Source organism: Podarcis pityusensis (assembly GCF_964106645.2).
Source record: "Podarcis pityusensis genome assembly, chromosome: 14".
Taxonomy (NCBI): domain Eukaryota; kingdom Metazoa; phylum Chordata; class Lepidosauria; order Squamata; family Lacertidae; genus Podarcis; species Podarcis pityusensis.
The window spans coordinates 47,665,585-47,687,569 of NC_138039.1; the positions used below are offsets into that span (position 1 = coordinate 47,665,585).

General features: G+C 46.8%; 2 protein-coding genes and 1 long non-coding RNA gene across 4 annotated transcripts in view; 2 read left to right on the plus strand and 1 right to left on the minus strand.

The window, feature by feature from the left end:
- Positions 1–21,985, plus strand: part of TCF12 (transcription factor 12) — a 236,997-nt gene that overhangs the window by 14,099 nt on the left and 200,913 nt on the right. The gene's annotated exons all lie outside the window — the stretch shown is intronic.
- Positions 1,070–21,905, plus strand: TEX9 (testis expressed 9; the record flags this gene model as incomplete). The annotated part of the gene is given in 13 exon segments (XM_080981555.1): positions 1,070–1,080; positions 1,082–1,286; positions 1,427–1,515; positions 4,072–4,135; positions 5,622–5,698; positions 12,824–12,872; positions 14,282–14,367; positions 14,863–15,026; positions 15,678–15,760; positions 17,853–18,026; positions 18,805–18,939; positions 20,315–20,449; positions 21,469–21,905. Coding segments are annotated over 13 exon segments (1,350 nt in total). The 3' UTR covers positions 21,547–21,905.
- LOC308463294 lies at positions 13,558–17,846 on the minus strand. The gene is made up of 2 exons (XR_013979545.1): positions 15,905–17,846; positions 13,558–13,743 (listed from the first exon to the last, which is right to left on the minus strand). It is a non-coding gene; the product is annotated as an uncharacterized lncRNA (long non-coding RNA).

A 21,985-nucleotide genomic window follows, 5' to 3' on the forward strand; every position in this document is an offset into this window, starting at 1 on the left:
CTTTCAAGCTCCTCTCTCTCCTCTGCTTCTTCCCTCCCCTTTTCTTCTGTCTCTTTTTGCTGTTGATGCTATTCTGTTTTTTTGGTCTGTAAGCTGGAAGACAGGGCTCACTTCTTCCTTTGAGTGTGCTATTGACTGATGTGAGCTGCTTTGGGAGACAGTTAACAGCAAAGAAGGTTTGAAATTCATGTTTCGTATCTGAGGAGAACTCAACGCAGTGCAACTTGTCGTCTGTGTGCTGCTGTGGACTCAAAGCTATGAGCACAGCAAAGGCACAGGCCTGTGCAGTATGAATGGCCTGGCCACATGTGCACCCATATCCCCCAGTTGAGGGAGATCTAGTCTTCTCAGCCCTCCTTGCTCTGGCACGTGAACAGAGTGAGGCTTTCAAGTTTTACTCTTCTTTGTAGCTTGAGCAGGTAGTGGAAGTTAGAGAGGGAGGCCTCCTTTCTATTCCATGACTGCCAGCTACTGGTCCCAAGGAATTCAGTATTGTGCTTTGTACTGCTGCTCTTTGGTGCACATTAGTAACACCCGCATGCTTAGCCTCTCCTTGGGGGCTGTCACAAGTCAGCTCCTGCTCTTCGACATTTACCAGGGCACCCATGCTTTATTTCACCCAGGTCAAAGACCCAGTTTGACACCCCCGTGCGCATTTGCGTACACACACACACACACACACACAGGCCAGGAGCCTCAATGGCACCCCTCTGGAGGCTTCACCTGTAGCTAGCCTCCCTCCCCCAATAGCTTCAGCTGGGGGGCAACACAAACCAAAGTCCCTGCCCCAAAGGGGCCACTGAAGCTGGTGTTCACCATATGGGGAATCCTATGCACCCCCACAGAAAAGCCCCGCAAGAAGAGGCGCCTCCTCAAGGGAGGGAGGTGAGGCTGCTGAGATGGCCAGCAGTGGCTGGAGGGCTGGACTCGGATCCGGGAGAGCAGGGTTCAAATCCCCGCTCAGTCGGGCCAGCCACTGCCTCTCAGCCTGACCTTCCCCACAGAGTTGTCGTGGGCGGGGAGAACCTTGAGCTGCTTGGAGGAAACGGGGAGATAGGCAGTAAGTGCCATGAACAAACACACCCCCGCCGACCCAAACACCTGGGGGAGGAGGGAGAGGACGAGGAGGTTGGCCCGAGGAGGACGGAGGGCCGCCCTCACGCGCGCCGTTGCCTAGCGAGGGCGAAGCGCCGCCGGAGCCCCAGTTGCCGCCACCGCCGCCGCCTCCTCCTCCCCGGCTGCGGCGCAAAATGGCGGCGGGAGGCGCCTCTTCGTCCTCGGCCCGGGTGGGTGAAGGAAGCGCCGGCCTGTCCGGACCCCCCAGGCGGGGTGGGATGGGGACGCGGGCCGGGCCGGGCGTGGCGCGGGGCCGCGGGAGGTTTCTTTCCCGCCTGACTTTCCTCTCCGCTTCGTTCGCCCTCCGCAGGTGCCCCTCCGCCGGCCCTCCGCGGGCGCGGAGCAGAGGGCGAGGAGCTGCAGCGCCGCCGCCTTCCTGGCCAAGGAGGAGGAGTACAAGTAAGGGGCGTCTCTCTCCCTGAGGGGGGGTCCCTGCTGATGCTCGCCCCCCTTTAACGCCCCCCATTAAGTCCTTGATTCACGACGCGTGTCTTTCTCTTCGTGAGAATCCAGCGAGTGGGAGGGGGGCGTATCGAGGCTGGCCAAGGAAGCCCCACTCTCTGGCCACACGACGCTGCGATGGGGCTTTTTATTGGGGGGGGGTGTCTGGTCCAAGAGACGGGTTTTGATGGCGACAGAGCATTTCCCCCCTTGCTTCCTTACTCCCAAGTAAGTGCCGCTTTCTCGGGCTCAGGCTTCAGCCCCTAAGCCCAGTTGCGTGGGGATATGAGAGAGGCAATTAGGCATTCTCAGAAGCACCCTTGCCTTCCTCTAGACCAGGCACATCTAACAGGTAGATCGTGATCTACCGGTAGATCACTGGTAGATCATTGGCTCCCCCAAAGAAGCTGAACAACTGTGGCTCCCCTAAAAAAAGCTCAACATTTTACCTCCTCCCTGAAAAACCCAACAACTTTGACCCGAACCCCAAAAAAGGGGGTAGATCACTGCCAGTTTTTAACTCTGTGAGTAGATCACAGTTTCGTGGGAGTTGGTCACCCCTGCTCTAGACCAGTGGTTCTCAAACTTTTTTCCCTGGGCATGATAATTTGCTCACACCACACCGAATTTTTTATTGTTAAGAATGCATTGGAAAAAGAAACAGCTCGCAGCAGTGCTTGATTTTGAAACGATATCTATCCATATTCTGCAAACAAATCATTTTGATACTAAACTGTACTATACTACAGTACACTGAAATGTTTAAATGTTGCTGTTGTCAAAAATGTTTTTATTAATTTACCAATATTTCCCAATAAGGTAAATAAAGGTAAAGGACCCCTGGACGGTTAAGTCCAGTCAAAGGACTTCTCGCTTTCAGGCCGATATCAATTAGTTCAAATGTTTCTTTGAAGGTCCTTGAATCTTAGTCCCACACTTGCCATCCTGTCTACTCTGTACTAAGGCACTATTGACATTCACTCATCTCTGCACCGCAGTGGCTGGTTCAAAGCGTGCTCCAGCAGCCTTTCCTAGTTTACTGACCTCATAGAACTGTAGAGTTGGGTGGTATCCCTGAGGGTCATCTAGCCCAACCCTCTGCAATGCAGGAATCCCAACTAGATCATACAATACAGGTCGCCATCTAACCTCTCTTTCAAAACCTCCAAGGAAGGAAAGTGCACCACCTCTTAGGGGAGTCTGTTCCACTGTTAAAGAGCTCTTACTGCCAGAGTACAGTCAAACCTCGGTTCCTGAATAGCTGTTTTCAAACGTTTCTGCTCCCGAACGCCAAAAACCCAGAAGTAAATGCTCTGGTTTTTGAACGTTTTTTGGAAGCCGAACATCCGACGCAGCTTCTGCTTAAGTGCAGGAAGCTCTTGCAACCAATCAGAAGCTGCGCCTTGGTTGTCAAACGTTTTGGAAGCCGAACGGGCTTCCAGAACGGATTATGTTCGACAACCAAGGTTTGACTGTACTGATATTAGGTTAGAATCTCCTTTCCTGTAAGTTGAATCCATTTGCTCCAGATGCTTTGAGCTGCAACTCCCCTTGGCCATATTGTAGTCTAATACGTAGTGGGTGGCACTGTGGTCTAAACCATTGAGCCTCTTGGGCTTGCCGATCAGAAGGTCAGCGGTTCGAATCTGTGTGACGGGGTAAGCTTCCCATTGCTCTTTCCCAGCTTCTGCCAACCTAGCAGTTTGAAAGCACACCAGTGCAAGTAGATAAATAGGTATCGCTGTGGCAGGAAGGTAAACAGCATTTCAATGTGCCCTGGCACTCGTCATGGTGTTCCGTTGCACCAGAAGCAATTTAGTCATGCTGGTCACATGACCCGGAAAGCTGTCTGTGGACAAACACCAGCTCCCTTGGCCTGAAAAGTGAGATGAGCATCGCATCCCATAGTTGCCTTTTACTGGACTTAACCGGCCACGAGTCCTTTACATTTTTACCTAATACACTACAGTACTTCCAACATATATAGAGGGTGCTCAGGCATACTGAGTGGATGACTTCAGCAGAGCATTCACCTCCAGAGACCTTGATAAAGTTGCCCTGTTTATTGCCTGTTTATTAATGAGATTTGTGTGTTACCTACCCTTCTCTGAGTGGCTTTCAGTACACAAGTATAGAAACACAAAACCATGAAATCAGAAGAAACAAGTGCAAAAAGAAAACTCAGCACAAGCCCAAAGTTCAAACACAGATTTTAAAACTAATGGGACCAGACTACATAAGCAGTGGTTAGGTGGCAATCTCTCATGGGTGCTTTAGCTGAGATTCCTGCATTGCAGGGGATTGGACTAGAACCTTGGGGTCCCTTCCAACTCTACCGTTCTATGATTCTCTGTTCCTAGCAAAGTATTCTTTCTATTGCGCCCTGCAGCCGTCAGCCAGCAAGTTTCTCCTGGGAGTCTGTCCTGGGAAGGCAGACTCCTTGCAGCACCATTTTAGTGGTCTTGCTTTCTAAAAGATAGCCGAGTTAAACACAGTTTTCAATTACTGTTTTAGGCGTGTAAATGCAGAATTAGAAGCCAAGACAGCAGAATTGGTGCGTCAGGCTGAAGAAGTCATGGTGAGTACCCAGTGTCAGACCTGCTTAGCTACAATACTGTTGACCACGGTATTTTCTTGGACTACCTCCATGAGTTGGGAGTACCATTTTACGGCAGTTTGACTCCTACTTACAGGGTTGGTTCTAGCGATTAGTACTCGGCGACTGCGCTTTGGGCCCCTTGTAGTTCCACCTGCAGGCCACAGTTTTGTCCTCTGCTATTTAATATCTATTCAAAGCCACTAGGAGTGGTTATTAGGAGACGTGAGGCAAGGTGTTACCACTATGCTGACAATACTCAACTCTGTTTGTGGCATCTGAATCAACAGAAGCCACGCATGCCCTAAACACGTGGGCTGGATGAAAGCTGTGATTGAATGCTGACAAGATGGAGATCTTTAACGTCTTCCCTTCAGGTAGGAAGCAAACCATGGAGTGGCTGGCTTGGCATTGTATGTGAACGAGCACTCGTGGTTTGTTTCTTCCTAGACGAAACAGAAGCGGAAACCAAGGTTTGTTCTTGATTTTCTGCTCATGGATCATTTAGAAAAACGAACAATGGACAACCAGTTTGTGTGTCCAGTCACTCCCATGTTTTATTTCCTAGCTTCAGTCAAGACAAAGCAAAGTTGGCACCTCTGAGCATCATTACAATAGCATTCTTTTCGTACACAGTACACTAACGTTTGTTTTCAGACCATTATATGGTTTGAATATTTAAAAAAATGTACTTCACATTGCCTATCTCTAAAAGTGGCCTGACTGCAAGTACTTAGCCACAACAATGGGGTGGTCTTTGCATATGGAGATTCTCTCTCTTGTTGACTCAGTCTATAGAGATTAGGACTTCTCTGGCCACCTTCCTTCTCTGTATGGATTGGTGGGTGCTGGCTTCTTGCTTCTTGCTTCTGCTTCTTTTACAAGGCAGTAGGTGAGGCTTAGGGAGATACCATTAGCCCACTTGCTGCTCACACTGGTTTTATATAGTACTAGACATACTGATGCCTTCCCCTCCCCCAACCCTGCCAGTTTGGGTTGCAGTGACCTGACTTTGTCCCTGCATTGTGGTTGGACAGGGTTCACTCCCCTGAATGGCAAAAACATTTGCTTTGAGAAGGACTGATTTCACCTGCCCTTGTATGGAAAGAAAAATTTAGCTTTACTGGCGAGTAAAACTCCACCAAAGCTTTCTTTCGAATCCTGGCAATCTTCTTAGCATCTATAGAGTAGAGTGGGTTGGGCTAACTGGTAATTATCTTCTTATTCTAAATTCTTCTCACTAAAGTTGTAATATAGAATTATCTCAGTAGTGGAAAACAAAGCTTTGGGAACTCTGCGGAATTTAAAAAAGTAGTCTGTGACACAGTGTGGTGGTGAGGTAGTTATTGCTCATTTCTGCACATCTCTTAATCATCACAACCAACATAATTAAGTGTTTATGATGGCTGTTAATTGGATGTAGTATACACTGTATTTGACTATAATACAAAATCTTTCCTTATTGAAGAGAGATCAACAAGAAATGTTGTCCAGGCCAATCTCTACACAGGTTGAATTGTTTGACAAGGAGACCAAACATCAGAGGTAAGCTCTTCCTAAAATGTATCTGCTGAAGGCCTTCAGTGCCAGAGAGGGGTTTGAGAGAGAATAGTTTTTTATTTGCAAAATTCAGGGCCGTGGGATAATGTAATGGTGGCCATAGTTTAGTGGGAAACTCCACACTTGGCATGCGTGGGGTCCCAGGTTCAGGGTCCAGCTGCTTCTCCCATTAAAAGGCTCTTTGGTGGTTGTGCTTACCTGGGAAATAGTTCTTTCTGAGTCCTTCAAGTGCCCTGGTCTCCCAAAGCAGACAGTATAAGAGATTGCACTCCACAGCTGTGCTGAGACCTCCTCCTTGACCTGTTCTCTTCCACTTGCACCCCACCTCCAATTTCATAAGACCTTTTGTAAGGCCTTGTGCAAGTGATGCAGGTCTTGTAAGGGCCTCTCAAGTCTTGCATTCCCATGTTGCAGAACAATTGTATGTCTCTTCTTCCTGGAAACATTGAGGCACCTGTTGACCCCAGTCGTTTGTGCTGCATAGTTCCCCACTAAGGCTGCCATCCTCTGTACCTAACACCAAGCCATAAACCCCCTGGGACTGACCTGTATAAGCTCACACTGCACGTCTCTCATCAAAGGCTGTTATTATACTTAGTTTTTCTTTATTATTCAAGTTAGATTTCTATACCGCCCTTCATCCAAAGATCACAGGGCAGTTCACAACATAAAAATACAAAAGGAGAAAAAATAATACATAACAAAATTTCCCCCAAACCAATAAACCCCCTTCCACAAACACGCTTAAAAGGCCATAGATTAATCAGCCAAAGGCCTGCTTATAAATGTTTTTGCTTGGCACCTAAAGATATGTAATGAAGTTGCCAGCTGAGCCTCCCGGGGGAGAGCATTCCACAAGCTGGAAGTCACTGCAGAAAATGCCTGTTCTCTTGTTGCCACTCTCTGGACCTCTTGTGGGGCGTCAGAAGATGATCGTGGGGTGTAATATGCTCAAATCATCTTGTCCCAGTGAGCAACCTGGCCACAGAATTCTGCAACAGCTGAAGTTTCTGAACCGTCTTCAGAGGCAGCCCCACGTATAACACATTGCAGTAATCTAATCTAGAGGTTACCAGAGCATAGACAACAGAACTTGGGCTATTTCCTAGCCAGATAAGGGTGCAGCTGAGCCACCAGCCAAAGCTGATAGAAGGCACTCTGTGCCACCAAGGCCACCTGAGCCTCAAGCACCTGCAGTGAATCAAGGAGTACCCCCAAGCGATGTACTTGCTCCTTCAGAGGGAGTGTAACCCCATCAAGAGCAGGCAGCCTGCCATCCATCCGGTCTAGGGAACTGCCCACCAACAATGCCTCAGTCTTATCTGGGACAGGCCAAACAGGGGCAACTCATCAAGTGGAGGAAATGCTGAGAATTGCTCTCTCATACCTGCGGTGTATCTTTGTCAGTTCTGTACGGCTGCAAAATGTGGGAGGTAGAATTATAAACTAGCTTTGTTGCTGATGAAACAGCGGAGGACAAATTTTCAACGGTTAGGCTGAGATTGAAGGGCATGTCATTTAGTTTTTGAAGATGGTTGATCTCTGGCATATTAGAGGGTTAGGACTGTCTCTTGATTATTCCTGTTGGCTAAATCAATGAAATTGCATGAATTTGCATATGAATAAATTGTCCTGAAGAAATAAGGCCTCTGTTTGATGCATATGTATATCACAGCAGGCTCCATTTCAGAAGAGGCATTCCCCCTTGTGTCTAAGGGAGGAGGGACACCTCTTCCCAACAAGCGCCACACTTCCTTCGATACTTTACAGAGGTATCTATACAAGCAACTCCCCATTTATGCAGGAGTTACGTTCCAGCGCCCCATATGCACAAATGAAAATTCTATAAGTGGGGAGCACCCTTTAAATGCCCTCTCTGCCACTCCAATCCAGATCAAAAAATACTGCATCCAAAATATCCACAACTGGAATTGAATTTTTGGGGCCAGCTGGAAGACGCGTGGAAAACTGCAGCTGAGGTGCGCGGTAGCACTAAACAAAGCTCCACTACACCTCCGGTCTCTTCCACCCTAACTGAAGTCCTGTTTGGGCTCCGGGAAGGATCTCCTCTCAAGCCAAAAGAATTCTCCAGCTTTCTCCCTTCATTGCCTGATATGAATTTAATTATTTAATTATTTTCCAGTGCCACACGTATACATGATCACACCCAAGTGTGTGTGTGTGGGGGGGGTGCTTATACTTAGTTTTTAGTAGTATACAAATTTATTTAAATTCAATCAGTTAGAAGCAAGATTATCCATAGGGCTGGGCAATGTATTCATTCATTGCCCGAAACTGGTTTTGAAACTTACATCACAGGAACGATTTCACAATTTTAGGCCAGGCAGTATACTATGAATGCCAACAGGTTTCGCCAGGGTTTCACACACAGCGTCATCAGTCCTCGGCTCTCCTCTCGGAGCCCCGCAAGACCACCCAAGGCCACTCCCTCCCTCCCTCCCTCCCTCCCTCTGTAGCCCAGCTGCCCCCTAAGATACTGGAGTGGGGCCAGGGGCGACAGCCATGCCTGCACCTATCTCTTGTGTGCTCATTCGCTCACCTGCCTGCCACTTGCCTGCTAGCACTTCTCCAGCCGAGCAGCCAGGCTGCCTCCTTCCTCCCTTCCACCTCGCACTGGGTGCTGGCCATGTCCTAAGGGTCCCTGAGAGCACTTGGGGAGCAGCAGCAGGAGCAGTGCTGGCTCCTCTTCCTTGCTTCCGGGTCTGGGCTTCCTGGTCAGTTGGTCGCAGTGATCAGCACAGATGGGAGCACCACCACGTTGGAGGAATGAAGCAGCTCCTGGTAGTCACCCTCGATGTGAGTGGGAGCTGGCGGCAGCCCAGGGCGGGCTCCAGGGAGAGGCTGTGGTGGGGAGGTCAGCCGTGCCCCAGGGCTCCTTGTTTGCACCCCGGGGCAGAGCTGCCCACCTGGCCTCACTATGAAGAAGCAGGGCACAGTGTTCCTGATCACCTGCATGGCTGGCCATAGAGGGCTGGCTGGCTACCAAGCCAGTTCAAACTCCTCATTTTCAGACATTGTGATATATCACTATATTGGAATGTTTCACTGGTGATGCATCACAATGTTGAAAAGCAGATATCGCCCAGCCCTAATGATTGGCATTCAAAGTGTGGACAGCCCAAGTATTTTCTGTAGAGTCCCTCCCTTTATTTTCTGAGATGACTTTTGTTTTCCTAAATTCCTTACCCCTAACAAAAAATTAGGTGGGGGAGGAATCAAAAGCCGGACTAGACAAGGAGTTGTTTTTGTACCAAGCTAAATCCATGGTTCACATCACCTCAAAAGGTTAGTTCACTGGAATCTTAGGCACATGGCCTTTCCCAGCCCCCTTACCTGGCTGAGAGCCCCTTTTAACAGTAGTCAAGAATGGACCTCCCGAGTCCCTAGATATGCAAAGGGTGTGCTCTGTGCCGCCTCCCCATAGAGTCAGAAACAGCAGTTAAACAAACTCACCTAAAGAGGAGGAGCACACAGCTCCATGTTGTGCATGAACAGTGTAACTGCAGTGCTTAAAACAGGGGTGCATAAGATAGACTGTATAAGTTTTTCGGGACGCGGGTGGCACTGTGGCTTGAACCACAGAGCCTAGGACTTGCCGATCAGAAGGTCGGCGGTTCGAATCTCCGCGACGGGGTGAGATCCCGTTGCTTGGTCCCTGCTCCTGCCAACCTAGCAGTTCAAAAGCACGTCAAAATGTAAGTAGATAAATAGGTCCCACTCTGGCGGGAAGGTAAACGGCATTTCCGTGCGCTGCTCTGGTTTGCCAGAAGCGGCTTAGTCATGCTGGCCACATGACCCGGAAGCTGTACACTGGCTCCCTTGGCCAATAAAGCGAGATGAGCGCCACAACCCCAGAGTCGGCCACAACTGGACCTAATGGTCAGGGGTCCCTTTACCTATAAGTTTTTAAATGTAATATACCTCTGAATATATGTTTGGGGTGGGGATTTGTTTCTACAGTTGATAACCAAAGCAAGTCAGTTGCTGGCCTTTTGTTCAGCTGTGCACCTCATAGCATTTGGCCGGGATGAGTGTGTGGTCAGGTAGGAACCAGATTACTTGAACACAGAGGAGACGGTCAGGCATGTGCTTCTCATGTTTGCATCCAGCCGCTCAGACTCCACTAGTACTGGAGCTGAACTGAGTGTTTCTGCCCCTAGGCAGCAAAAGGTCACTGCTGACCCATTTGAATATGGGAATAACTCTCACAGCTGTGCGCAAGTAGCTTCAGTTTTCAGAGGGTTTGTAGCATCCAGAGTCTTTAAGAAGTGGCTCAGGAGAGAGGGGCGGAGAAATAAGTTGGGTTACAGCATCTCACAGATTTGAGTAGAAGAGCCCGAGTCCTGGCCCTCCTGCTTGCAAGTCCTCCAGGGAAGAAATAATACATGGTCTAAGAAGACAGTGAGTATACTCCAGCCTGGAACTGTGGTTCTGTGATCAAGTGTAGGCAAGGGTGCCATAGGAATCCTCCCTAATACACAAGTGGCTTGCAGCAGTGGCCTTTCATGGGTTGATGCTTGCACAAGGAAGGTGCAGTGTTTAGACCGCATCCTGTGAAGAGACATAATAACTGAAGTTCCACTTTCTGTTTGGTACAGACTTGGTTTTTCTATCCTGGCTTTTTCTGGCCATTGTGGCACCCCTTGTTCTTCAAATCAGGACTTCTTTCTTTATCATTTTAGGGTAATTCTCATAATTCTGCCTATTTAGGTGAGCTGCAGACCAGAGTGTATTGTGCTGCCAAGCCCTTTCCGGGGATGTTAAGAAACCAGTGAGAAGGCACTAAGTCAGATTACACCACTTTTGTTCCACATTCACATACATACCTTTCAAACAGTGCAGCAGTTACACAGTGTGTTTCTAGCTTACACACCCCACAGCTATTATTATGTTTCCCATTGTAAATACTCCAGTTCATACAAGTCTGTGAACTTCTGCTTGCATGAGTGCTTGGCACTACCTAGGGAAGCTGCAAACCCAAGGGCTGCCCACTCCTGACACTCTCTCCTTCCCTGCCAAGATTATAATCTAATGTTTAGTTTTCTTCTCTTCTTGCCTCTGTATAGGTGTGTTGGGCTTTTCTGTTTCTGCCAAATCAGCTTTTCTGAAGGCAGGCAGTGATCCTTGCCTGTGACCAACAAGAGTCACTATATTCTGGAAGTACAATCTTTTTCTTTTTCGGGGGTGGGGGAGGGCTGGTTTCCTTCCTCTCCTCCCTTTCCCCACCTCCCTTGCTTGCTTGCTTGCTTGCTTGCTTCTTCCTCCCTCTTCTTCCAAAGTGCTGCCGCTTTTCCCTACTCCGTGTCTATGCCCTTGATTGGCCTTTAGTTCACAGGACATTTTAAGCAGTGAGACTTTGCTACAAAGTTTTATAGGTCTTGCCCCTAAATCTAGAAGCTGTTCCCTTTAAGATGCATTATTATTCTTATTATTATTCTACCTCTTCTGGCCAATTCCAGGAAACTGAGCCAGAAGCTTCATGCAAAAGGTAGTTGGGGCTTCTATCAAAGGGCCTAGAACTGTCAGTATCCCTCCCACTTCAGTGCTAGCATGATCAACTGGCTGGGCTAGCCATGTCTGGGGACAAGCAGGGTGCTACTGGTTTGCGGATTCTGATTTTGAGCTTCTATGTGGACTGCTCCAACCTCTCATAGCCATATTAAGGGTAGCTGCATGGCCACTGGCTGTGCAGCAGCCTGTCTTTCCACAATGCTTGGGGTGCTTTGGGACTTGGCTTCCTGTGCTGGGGGGTGTGTGACTTATGCCAACACACCCAGAATCTTTTAAATTTACCTCTAAGTAAATTTGCACGTGCCCATGCCAGGATCTGGGCATATCAGGATGTTGAAGATTGTGAGCTTAGCTCTCCTTTCCCTTCATCCCAAGCCAGATGGCTGCATCTGATCTCTTGGATCAGTCAGATTCAAAGTTAGGGAGAGATCGCTGTTCCATTACAGCCAGTGAAGGGGAAATACCTTTACCAGTCTAAGCTGGTTGCCCAGTAGACTTTGCTGTGAATTTTCTCTGGGTTGTTTTTATATGAACATACTGTTTGGAAGAAAAATGTTGACCTTATCTCAACCATGGTGCTTGCTGCTCCCTTGCTCCATAAAAAAACTAGACCACACAAGAAAGTTGCCAGAGTTTTGTATTGCCCTTTCCTTTGGACCCAGAACCATCCAAGGATATTTCCAAAGGCCAGCTGCATTTTGTTAACTGGGCACTATGTCCACATCCAGGCTGCATTTCGCAGTCTTCCTTCATGACTGGGTGGCAGACACACAGCACTGGAGAACAAAGTCTGGAAGTCGCCTGTGTCTTTACAGTCCTATAGTTTCAAGTAGTCTTCCAACTAATTGCAAAAGAGTAGGATTGCTGAAGGACCAAGCCGCACAGCTTTCAAAAGTCAAGAAGGGTCAGCTACACGGTGAACTCCTGGGGATCTCTGTGCCTGGGACTTGAAGAAGAGAGACTTGGGGTCGCAGGGGAAGATGGGAAGGTCCAGGATGGTGGGGGACAGTTTCCTAGTCTCGTCACCCCTGACATTCTCTCCAGGCCTTCACATTACTAAATTGGGGCAGGACACAAATCAGTCTTAAAATGTCACCCCTGTACCCTGGTTTGGTGAGCATTGCCTTCGGTTTTATCAAGTGCAAGATTGAGCAGCAGGCAAATGCCACAGCTTCCCCCTTGATTACCCTTCTTTCTTAGCAGCCAATACAGAGAGGGCTTGGATATCCCACAGGAAGGCTTTCCCCCCAGGCTTCCTCCCCCTTGGATGCTTTGATTCTTCCCATGTCCATGAGGATGTGGCCATATGGTGCCAGCTTCAGAATCTCTGGGTATCTCCAGCGTGACAGACCACAGTCCTCTGCCAGTGCTGCTCATGCCACCCACCTTACAGGAAGGAGCTCTTTACTGAAGCTGTTTCTATGAAGCCAAAACATTTTGAAAAGTGAGTGATGTGTTTTGCATCATTGATCTTCCCTTCTACAATTTTGGTTCAAAAAAATTAAAACACAGTAAAATACATAATTTATTTTGTTCTTCAAAATAAGCTAATTGCTGCAATTTCCTTTTTCTCTCCAGAGATCAGTGGTCTCCTGAATTGCCAACTGCTCCTCTTGCACTTAATAAGGTACTGAAATTGGGGGCGGATGTGCTCCTCTCAAAGCAGGAGGAGAAGGTAACATTTGCTGTGTGTCTTCAATAGCAGTGGAGGCACAGAGAATCCATTCAGTGAGTCAGAGAATGAGGTGGGACAGTACCTGCCTCTCTTTGGATCATGGCTAGACTGAAGCAGGACAGTTGACCGGATGACAACTGTTCATCTTGGCTCTTATTTCTCTGCACCCAAGACAGATCTCCTGTGTAAGGAAATTGTTCAAGGCCTTCATATTTTCTACTCTTTTTTTAAAAAAAACTTTGGGAATGGACACTTATATAGGAACCTCTTCAGTCAGAGCACATACAGTCACAAACATTGTTACTTAAATTTAGTGCATTGATCTGAAGACATGTTTTGCAGATACAAAAATTGCTTATTATACCACTTACTTTAATGGTATCACAGTGAGCGTCATTCCCACGGAATCCAGTGACGCTTGCACCAAGGTGCGTTTGCGTAGGGCTTGTAGCCTTACATTGCTGAGTCCGCTTGTATGGGCTCAGATGCATGGGCTTGTAAGGATCGGGTGCATCCTTGCACAAAAGGAGCAGTGGAGAGTTGATGTGCGAGCCTGTGGGAGGAAATGAAAGAGCTTCTGGACAGGCCAGAGGTCTGTGGCCACAGGGCGTTTGTTTTTTGTTTGTTTGTTTGTTTGTGTTTGTATGTGATCCAGAACCAAGAGGAGCATTAAGAAAGATAGTCTAAATTTTCCATGTTCCTTGTGGCCCTCTAGCGGTGGATCATTATTCGTTCTGTCTTTTGTCTCCAGTCTGCCAGGGGTCCAGGTCTGCACAGCTGCTCTTACACAAAAGAGGAATGATTGTGCCCTCCTTTCTAGGTCCTTTAATATGGACAAACAAGATAAAGATTGCAAACAGGATAGGGATACGATGATCAATAGGGGACACACAGTAGCCAGTGCAGTATTTAACCACTTAAAATTAATCTGAGTGTCACAGCACATGCTATCCTTTCACAGCAACCTAGGGAGAGAAGTTGAGCTGAGAGATGTTGACTAGTGCAGCCGGAGAACTTTGTGCAAGGGTGGGGATTTGACTCTGCTTCACATGTAGTTAGAATAAACTGTTGTACAAAACCTGTGACTCTTAAGTTACAGAAAAGCAGGCTTGGAGAAGAAAAATGCCACTGTTGGAGGCAGGATACTTCTCAATATCAGTTGATGGCAGTCTCAAGCGAGGAGAGTGCTGTTGTGCTCAGATCCTGCTCAGGGGCCTCCCTCAAGCCACCTGGTTGGCTGCTGGCTGCTGGACTAGGTGGGCCCCTGGCCTGAGCCAGCAGAGCTCCTCTTGTCTCCTTATGTCTAAGACCATGATATGCTTTAGGTAGCTAAGAGTTTTTGTTTTGTGAATTTTCCTTAGCAACCAAACAAGAAGAAACCTAGCTCTGCGTCTACATTTTGGACTAGGCCACTATCTGGAAAGAAGGGGAAAGGAACTCTGTCAAGGTACAGCAGCTGAATAGCACCCAGCTTATCTTAGGCATTTTTCAAAGTACAACAGCAACTGGTGTTATCTTCTAACCATGCCTGGTGATAGTAACTACATGAACATAATTAAAAGTAAAGAGGCTAAAACTATTTTTGCCTATGTAGCATTGACGGAGGCTAATAGCAAGGTGAACTGTTAAAAACAATCAACAAACCACTGAAAGCCTCTAACAGCATTCTGCTTTCTGAAGGAAGGGCAGCTTTAAAAAACTGCCTCACCCCAACAGCTAACAATCCCATCCATGTCACATTAATGATGTTCTATTTCACTGGGATTATTGGTCCTGTTGACTTTCAGGACCAGGCCTGGAGAAATCCCCGCTTTTCTAGAAAGGTGAAATAGCCCCTTATCAGTTTATTTGTTTTTGCCAATTGCTTCTTACATTCCAGTCCTTTTTTCTGTTGTTCGCTCTTAAAATGCTTAGAAATGCTGTGTTTTGGCCTTGTCTCTAGCACAAAACTAAGACCACATGACATTCCTAGTGCTGCAGATGTTGCAGTCCCAGACTTCTCTCTTGCCAAGACAATTGGGAAAATTGAAGGGCAACTTGAAGAAGGAAACTTTCCTGATCTAGAGGACGATCTTATCCCCGGTGTAGGAAGTGAAATTGGAGCAGGTGGGTCTGCTTTTTACTGTCCTTTCCTTACTGCTAAAAGGGAGCTGGATTTCTCTTCCAACTGACCTGTTCATATGATCTTTAAATTTTAAGGCCTCACATAGACAGGCTTTTTAACACATGCCTACTCTTTGAATTGGCAGTGTTTCATCTAGTTCCTAGAATGAGGGATAAATTATCAGTCACATGAGAAAACAGAGGTGTCTTTCAGTGTCTCAGAGTTTATTGCCCACCTGTGCTATCCTCATTGCTGCCATAGCTGCATCTCCTTTCTGCTTGTTTGGCAACAGCAGATCACTACACTTGGCAAGCCACCTGGGGTGGGAAATTGCTTTAGGTGTCCCTCCCTGCAAGGAATCCTTCCTGACGTCGTCCCAAGGGAAGGCTGGTAACATTGCACTTTTTAATCCTGTGCGCTCCCTTCAGACACTAGGGACCCCAGTCCAGGGAATTGAATGGCTTGTTTCATGGAATGTCTTTGCATCTATGAAGGATGTTCTAGAATTGTCAGTCTTCAAAACTTTTATATCATTGTACTATTAGCATAAGCATGTGGTTAAAAGCTATTCAGATGTTTTGAGGCTCTTTTCTGTCAGGTCTAGAATGGCACAACAGTCCAGAACATTAAATGTAATTATTGCAAATCTACAGAGGCCCAAATCCGGTTCCTAAAGGCAAAGCTTCGTGTTATGCAGGAGGAGCTGGATGCCATGGGACTAGAATGCAGTAAGAAGGTAAGAACAGGTAGACTTTCTGTTCCTGCATCATAATATGTAGCAGCAACATCCTTGTATGAGGGGCTATATTGTTGGCTCACAATTGTTGCTAGCACCTAAATGTTACTCAGTGCAAGATTAAAGGTCTTTTCACATACTCACCAGCCAGGGATCTGAAGTGTATGCTTGTACATGGCCAAGGCTGTTCCTATAGCCAAGCCTGGGCTCTGGTCCACACTCACACTCCCTCAGCCAGTAACCTTCTGCAGGCAGCAAAACCTGTACTCTTCACCCGCAAGCAGAAATCCTACACAACAGACAATCCTTTTGATGCAGTCAACAAACAAATACTTTTCTGGCTGGTGCCAGGATAGTTCTAGTCTCTGCTTCGTTACTCCTCTGCTCCTCTAAAGCACTCTTGGGAAGAGCTGGGTGGGAAATGAACCTAAGAGGTAGAAGAACTGAGGCCTTGCTGGTGGTGCTAAAACCGATGGTAGGTGCTTCTTTTTTGCCCAGAGCTCCCTGGCCATGCTGCTGCCCAGAAGCTTCCAGCACCTGCTTGAATCGCAGAATTGTAGAGTTTGAAAGGACCCCAAGGGTCATCTAGTCCAGCCCCCTGAAAGGCAGAAATGTCAACTACGAATCAGAACGAAGGGGTAGTGGTCCATGGGCTTTATCAGATTTGGCAGCTTCTCTGCCACATTGTTAATCTTTGCACCTGGAAGACAACACACCTCCCATGACATCCTGTTTCCTCCACGCCCTACTGCCTGTCCCCCTCAGTAGGGAGTCACCTGTCAGGTGCTGGTGGTGGTTGCTCGTTAGTAACCAGGCAGGACTCTGACCTGTCTTTAACAGGTTTTATTTGGTGCAAACCATTTACAGTGCAGAACCACAAAGTTCATGTCCGTCTTAGTCACTTGCAGATTCCGGGAGTGGCCCCTTCCAGTTTCTCCCCCAACATAAGAACTTAGACACCCCAAATCTCCGCCTCCCCTCCTTACGTTTCACCCCTCTGCGTAAGCTGGGCGATGGAAACAGCGCGTCTGCCTCCTGGCCAGCCAGGCTAGGGGAGGCGCTTGGGCTCTCAGTAGCATCTTCAAGCCCTCCCCTCACTTGGCTGCCCCCTTCCCCCTCTGCTCCACTGGAGGTGTGGCTTTCACCACTGCTGGACGAGGCGCTTCTGAGGCACTGCTCCTCGGAAGCGTTGAAGGCTCTCTGTATCCCCGTGCCTCCCTCCCCTGTTCCGATGGCAGTCCCCTGACATCATCTATCACCACCACCCGTCTCTTCCTCATCTGTGCCTTCCAAAGCCTCCCTGGAGTGTTCGAAGGTCTGCAAGTGCTACTTTGCACATAATTCCATTTGTAGAGACAAAGACTTCCCAATTTTTTCTTTCTGGTAAGTTCAGTCACATTTTCTGAGCATCTTATTGAGGTGTGCATGTTAAACGAAAGGATGCAGCTTTTTCAATCTGCCTTCCTCAAGTTAAACTTCCAAGAAAATGCAGTTATTGAGTGGCCCCTTAAATTCATCTGTAGAGAAGAAGGGGCTGCTGGATCAGGCCCATGGCCCACCTAGTTCAGCATCCTGTTCTCACAGTGGCCAACCAGATGCTTCGAAGGGAAGCCAAGCAGCAACTGGCATTTGAGGCGTCAGACCTCCCAATGTTGGAGGCAGACCGTGGTCACCATGGCTAGTAACCATTGATAACTTTATCTTCCATGAATTTGTCTAATCCTCTTTTAAAGTTCTCCAAGTTAGTGGCCATCACTAGGGCTAGACGATATATCAATATATCACCAAAAACCAGTTTGAAATCCATATTGTGATAGCAGTTTCATAATTTTTGACCTGGCAATTATCACAAATTGTGATGTGTGTCTGCTATGCAAAAATCACAATGTGGGAAAAACCGTGAAGCCAGCCAATGCCTCTGCATAACTCCATCCTTATTTCAGACATCATGGTGTATCAATATGTTGTGAGGTTTAGCTGATGATATACCACGGTGTTGAAATCCAGATATCGCCCAGCCCTAGTCTTCACTACTTATGAAAGCAAATTGCATATTTAAACTCAGTTCAGTAAGTTAATTCTTGGTCTTCAGGATGAAGAAAATCAGAAGTTAAGCAGCTCCCTAAAAGAGGCTGAAGAAGAGCGTGGGAGGCTGCAGCGAACAGCCAGTGTACAGCAATCTCAAATAGAAAAGTATAAAATGCTGTCAGAAGAAGCAAACAGTAAAAGTGAAGGACTGCAGCAGAAGTGCTGTGCACTAGAAAAGGTAACAAGATCCCCATTTCAGCCTCATTACATGGCAATATGTCACTGGACTGGCCGCCCTCAGTTTAATTCCCATCTTGCAGAAAAGTACAGAGAAAGGGAAAGCAGCCATTTCATTGCTCCCAAGGCAGGAGCCAGGGCAAGGGCAAAGGGTGTTTTGCTCGGCTCCTGTGATCAGATAAATCAAATTTGGATATATTATTAGGGAAATTGTTTCTGTCTTATTTTCCCTCCATAGGGGCATTTTCTCCATGTAGGGAGAAGAACAGCGCTGTACTTCAGCACCCTTTTCACTCTCCTGCTTCTTGCAGTCAGGGCGGACAACAGTCCCATATATATTTCCCACAGTGCTGTGCTGAAAGTGATGTTAAATTTTGAAAAAACACCAACAGATAGCTGTAGAATGATATAATGCACACAAAGCCAGCATAAGCATGGAAAGGATGCCACAATAAGAAAGCAAACAGCATTGATCTTGGCAGAACAGAGAGGTCTTCTCCCCATCTTCTGAAAGTCAACAAGGTGGTGGCCTGGCAGGAGCACCTCCAAAGAGAAATGTTCCTCCCTGGTTGCAGGAATTTGCAGCAATGGACTTCTTGCAAAGCATCCACCTAGTGTGCTGGGTCCTGTCACCTGGGAAGTCCTTCATCTAGTCTCCAGTGCTGCTGCCCTCTGGGCTAAACAGGCACATGAGAATCCAGCACCCGCCACCTCCAGAACCCTAAGTGCATGTTGCTGTAAATCTTCATCCTGTTTTCTGTTTTAACTTACTGTAATAGGAACTGGAGAATCTGAAGCGAGCCCAAAAACAGGCTTCAGCCAGCCAGAGTACAATGGAGGTTCGATTCAACAGAGCTCTTGAAGAAGCAGAGAAATATAAAATGGAACTGAATAAAGTGAAGCAAAGCAACAAGGTAGGCTTTGTTTTTGCATAGAAAACAGGAAAAACCAGCAGAGGTACATGATGTCCAAGTTTAAGTTCACTCTGCAATAGCCCCCTGTAACTTCCTTAGCCGTCTAGATCTTAGGGCAGATTGTCCCATTTTATTTTCACAACAACCCTGTCAGGTAGGTTAGACTGAAAGTTACCAAGTGAACAAGGCTGGCATACTTTTTAATAATTCTCTCCCCCTCCCCATGTTTTTAGCTGAATTTATTTTTATCTGTAAGCTAACTTGAGACTATGTCAGGGGGAAAGGTGGGGTAACAACAACACTGTATCTTTGTCCTCAACACTGTCCATACATCTGTTTATGCCAAACACAGCAGTCAGAGTCAAATATGAAATTAAATAGAATTCCAGGAGAATTTCTTTTGGTTGCAGAATTATAGATGCCTGGATGTTGTTATTGTGTGCCTGGAATACACACCTCACAGTGACTAACTGGCCCCCTTTGCTTTAGAAAGAGGTTCATCACCTGAATCACGTGCAGTGCCTTTTTTTGAGGCAGTACGCCATAGTGCTACCTATGCCTCGCCCTGCAGTACACCTTTACCTGCCACTTCCCGCAGTGACAGGCACATCCTCTTAGAGGCGCTTTGGCACGACCCTTTTATGATTTCCAAGTTCCTGGAAAGCGCTTTGGTGATTGTAAAAGGGTTGTGCCAAAGTAGTAGTAGTAGTAGTAGTAGTAGTAATAATAATAATAATAATAATAATAATAATAATAATAATAATGTGCCTCTGGGAGGCTGTGCCTACTGCTGTGGGAAGCGGCAGCAGGCAAAGGTGTGAGTGGGGTTGGGAGCAAGCAGGCAAACGGTGGCGGGATAGGAGGGGATGGAGGGTCTGGTGCATTGTGGCACCTTTTTCCTAGAAATAAAGCACTGGTCCTATGACTGAACCTTCCCTTTTGGAATGACATGCTCTGGGTTCTACAAGAACATCCCAAAGGATTCTACTCATAGCTGCTTATAAAGGCGTAAAGGTAAAGGGACCCCTGACCATTAGGTCCAGTCGCGGACAACTCTGGGGTTGCGGTGCTCGTCTCGCTTTACTGGCCGAGGGAGCTGACATACAGCTTCTGGGTCATGTGGCCAGCATGACTAAGCCCCTTCTAGCGAACCAGAGCAGCGCACGGTACCTATTTATCTACTTGCACTTTGACATGCTTTCGAACTGCTAGGTTGGCAGGAGCAGGGACCAAGCAATGGGAGCTCACCCCATCACGGGGATTTGAACTGCCGACCTTCTGATCAGCAAGCCCTAGGCTCTGTGGTTTAACCCACAGCGCCATCCGCGTCCCCTGTAAAGGCATAACACACACTATATCCTTCCTCTCCCACTAGGATTTAGTCAACCAGGAACATAAAAAGCTTGAAGACCTGAAAACTGAGAACAAGAAGTTGGAGAAACAAAAGGGAGAGCTGATGGCAGGATTCAAGAAACAATTAAAGTTAATTGATATATTAAAGAGACAAAAGGCAAGTTATCCTGTGCTGTTGGCAATTTTCATTGAATTAAAGTTAGGGCCATAGGACTCTTTTGAATTTATTTGATTGGGTGGGGAGACAAGGGAGGCAATGGCAAAATATGAAACGGAGGCCCCAAATTCCAAGAAGGTTAAGATCATTTTCAGAACTATGGTGTGGTACAACTTTGGATTACACAATTGAGCCAACATAAACTAGAATTATGGGCTGCTTTAGGACTAGGACATGAGACTTGCATTGAACCAGTCCAGAAAAAGGCAAGGAGGGAGAACTTCCCTTCCCAGGTATCAGTATTAGCAACTGGGTCATTCTGTCTTTTGTCTACTACATTGAGAGATTTAAGAACTGCTCTGTTTGAACAAATACAATTTCTTTTTCATTGTGTCTTACTAGACAGAAAACTTTCCTGGGGAGAAAAGGGAAAGCAAGTCTTAGTATTAGCAAGGCAGCAGTTAACCATCGAGCACATTTGGGTGGCCTAGCCAGCCTCCAGCTACATCTGTTCCTAAACTTTCTCTTGGAAGTGGTTTGGACTTAAGAACAGACAACTTCCTTAAGACAATTGTTTGAAAAATAAGCTAAGTACTGCAGCTGAACCACCACCAGGGAAGTTGTGCAGAGCCAATAGGTCTGAAAAGGATTTGGGCTGCTTTGTCTCAGAAAGCACCAGCAGCTTGAGCAGTGGCTTCAAGCATCCCAAGTGATCTGCTCCCTCCAGCTGACTCAGCTATAGTCAGGTAACTTCATTATCTGTCATAGTAAGTAGGAGATGGATGGAGCTGGTCTAGAGGGGGAGAACCAGTTTTATCGTCAAGGGTGAAGATGGCCAGTTTTATAATTCAGCATAAATGCTTGGAAGAAACTCTTACATAACAGAAGGATAAGTGGCTTGGCTTCCTTCTTACCTGCACTTTGATTTTACAAATGTTAAAATAGGGAATAAGGTAAATTTTGTCAGAGTTAAATTTTTCATGCAACTATTATTGAATTGTTTTTCCCCCTTTCCTTAGATGCACATTGAATCTGCAAAGATGCTTTCTTTCACTGAAGAAGAGTTTATGAAAGCCCTGGAATGGGGAAATTCTTAATGTTCAACACTGGACAGAAACACAATTAACATTCAGCACTATGGTGGCTCAAAAAACAAACATGTTTTAAAGCAAATCCACTTAAGTTTTCTCAAACACTGGAATGTGTTGATTTTAGTGTAGTATCAGCTCCTGTTTGGTGTCTCCTCCTCACTGTTATTGCCAGCTGCCATTTGGTTCATCTTCCTCCATTTATGCAATTGTACTGACGACTGCTGTTGTCTTCCAGGTTATCAAGACTAGCTTGGGGAGCTTCACATATTCCACTGACACTAAAGACTCCCTTAAGTTTATGAGTTACTTCATCAGTAGCTTAGTAAAGCCTTTTTGTTTTTCACAATAAAGTTGTTATTTTCCAAGTTTCCTGTCCATCATTAAATAACAAGAGCTGCTTCTGAGCAAGGTTACTCCCATGTCACAGTTCCCTCCACAGAAGCAC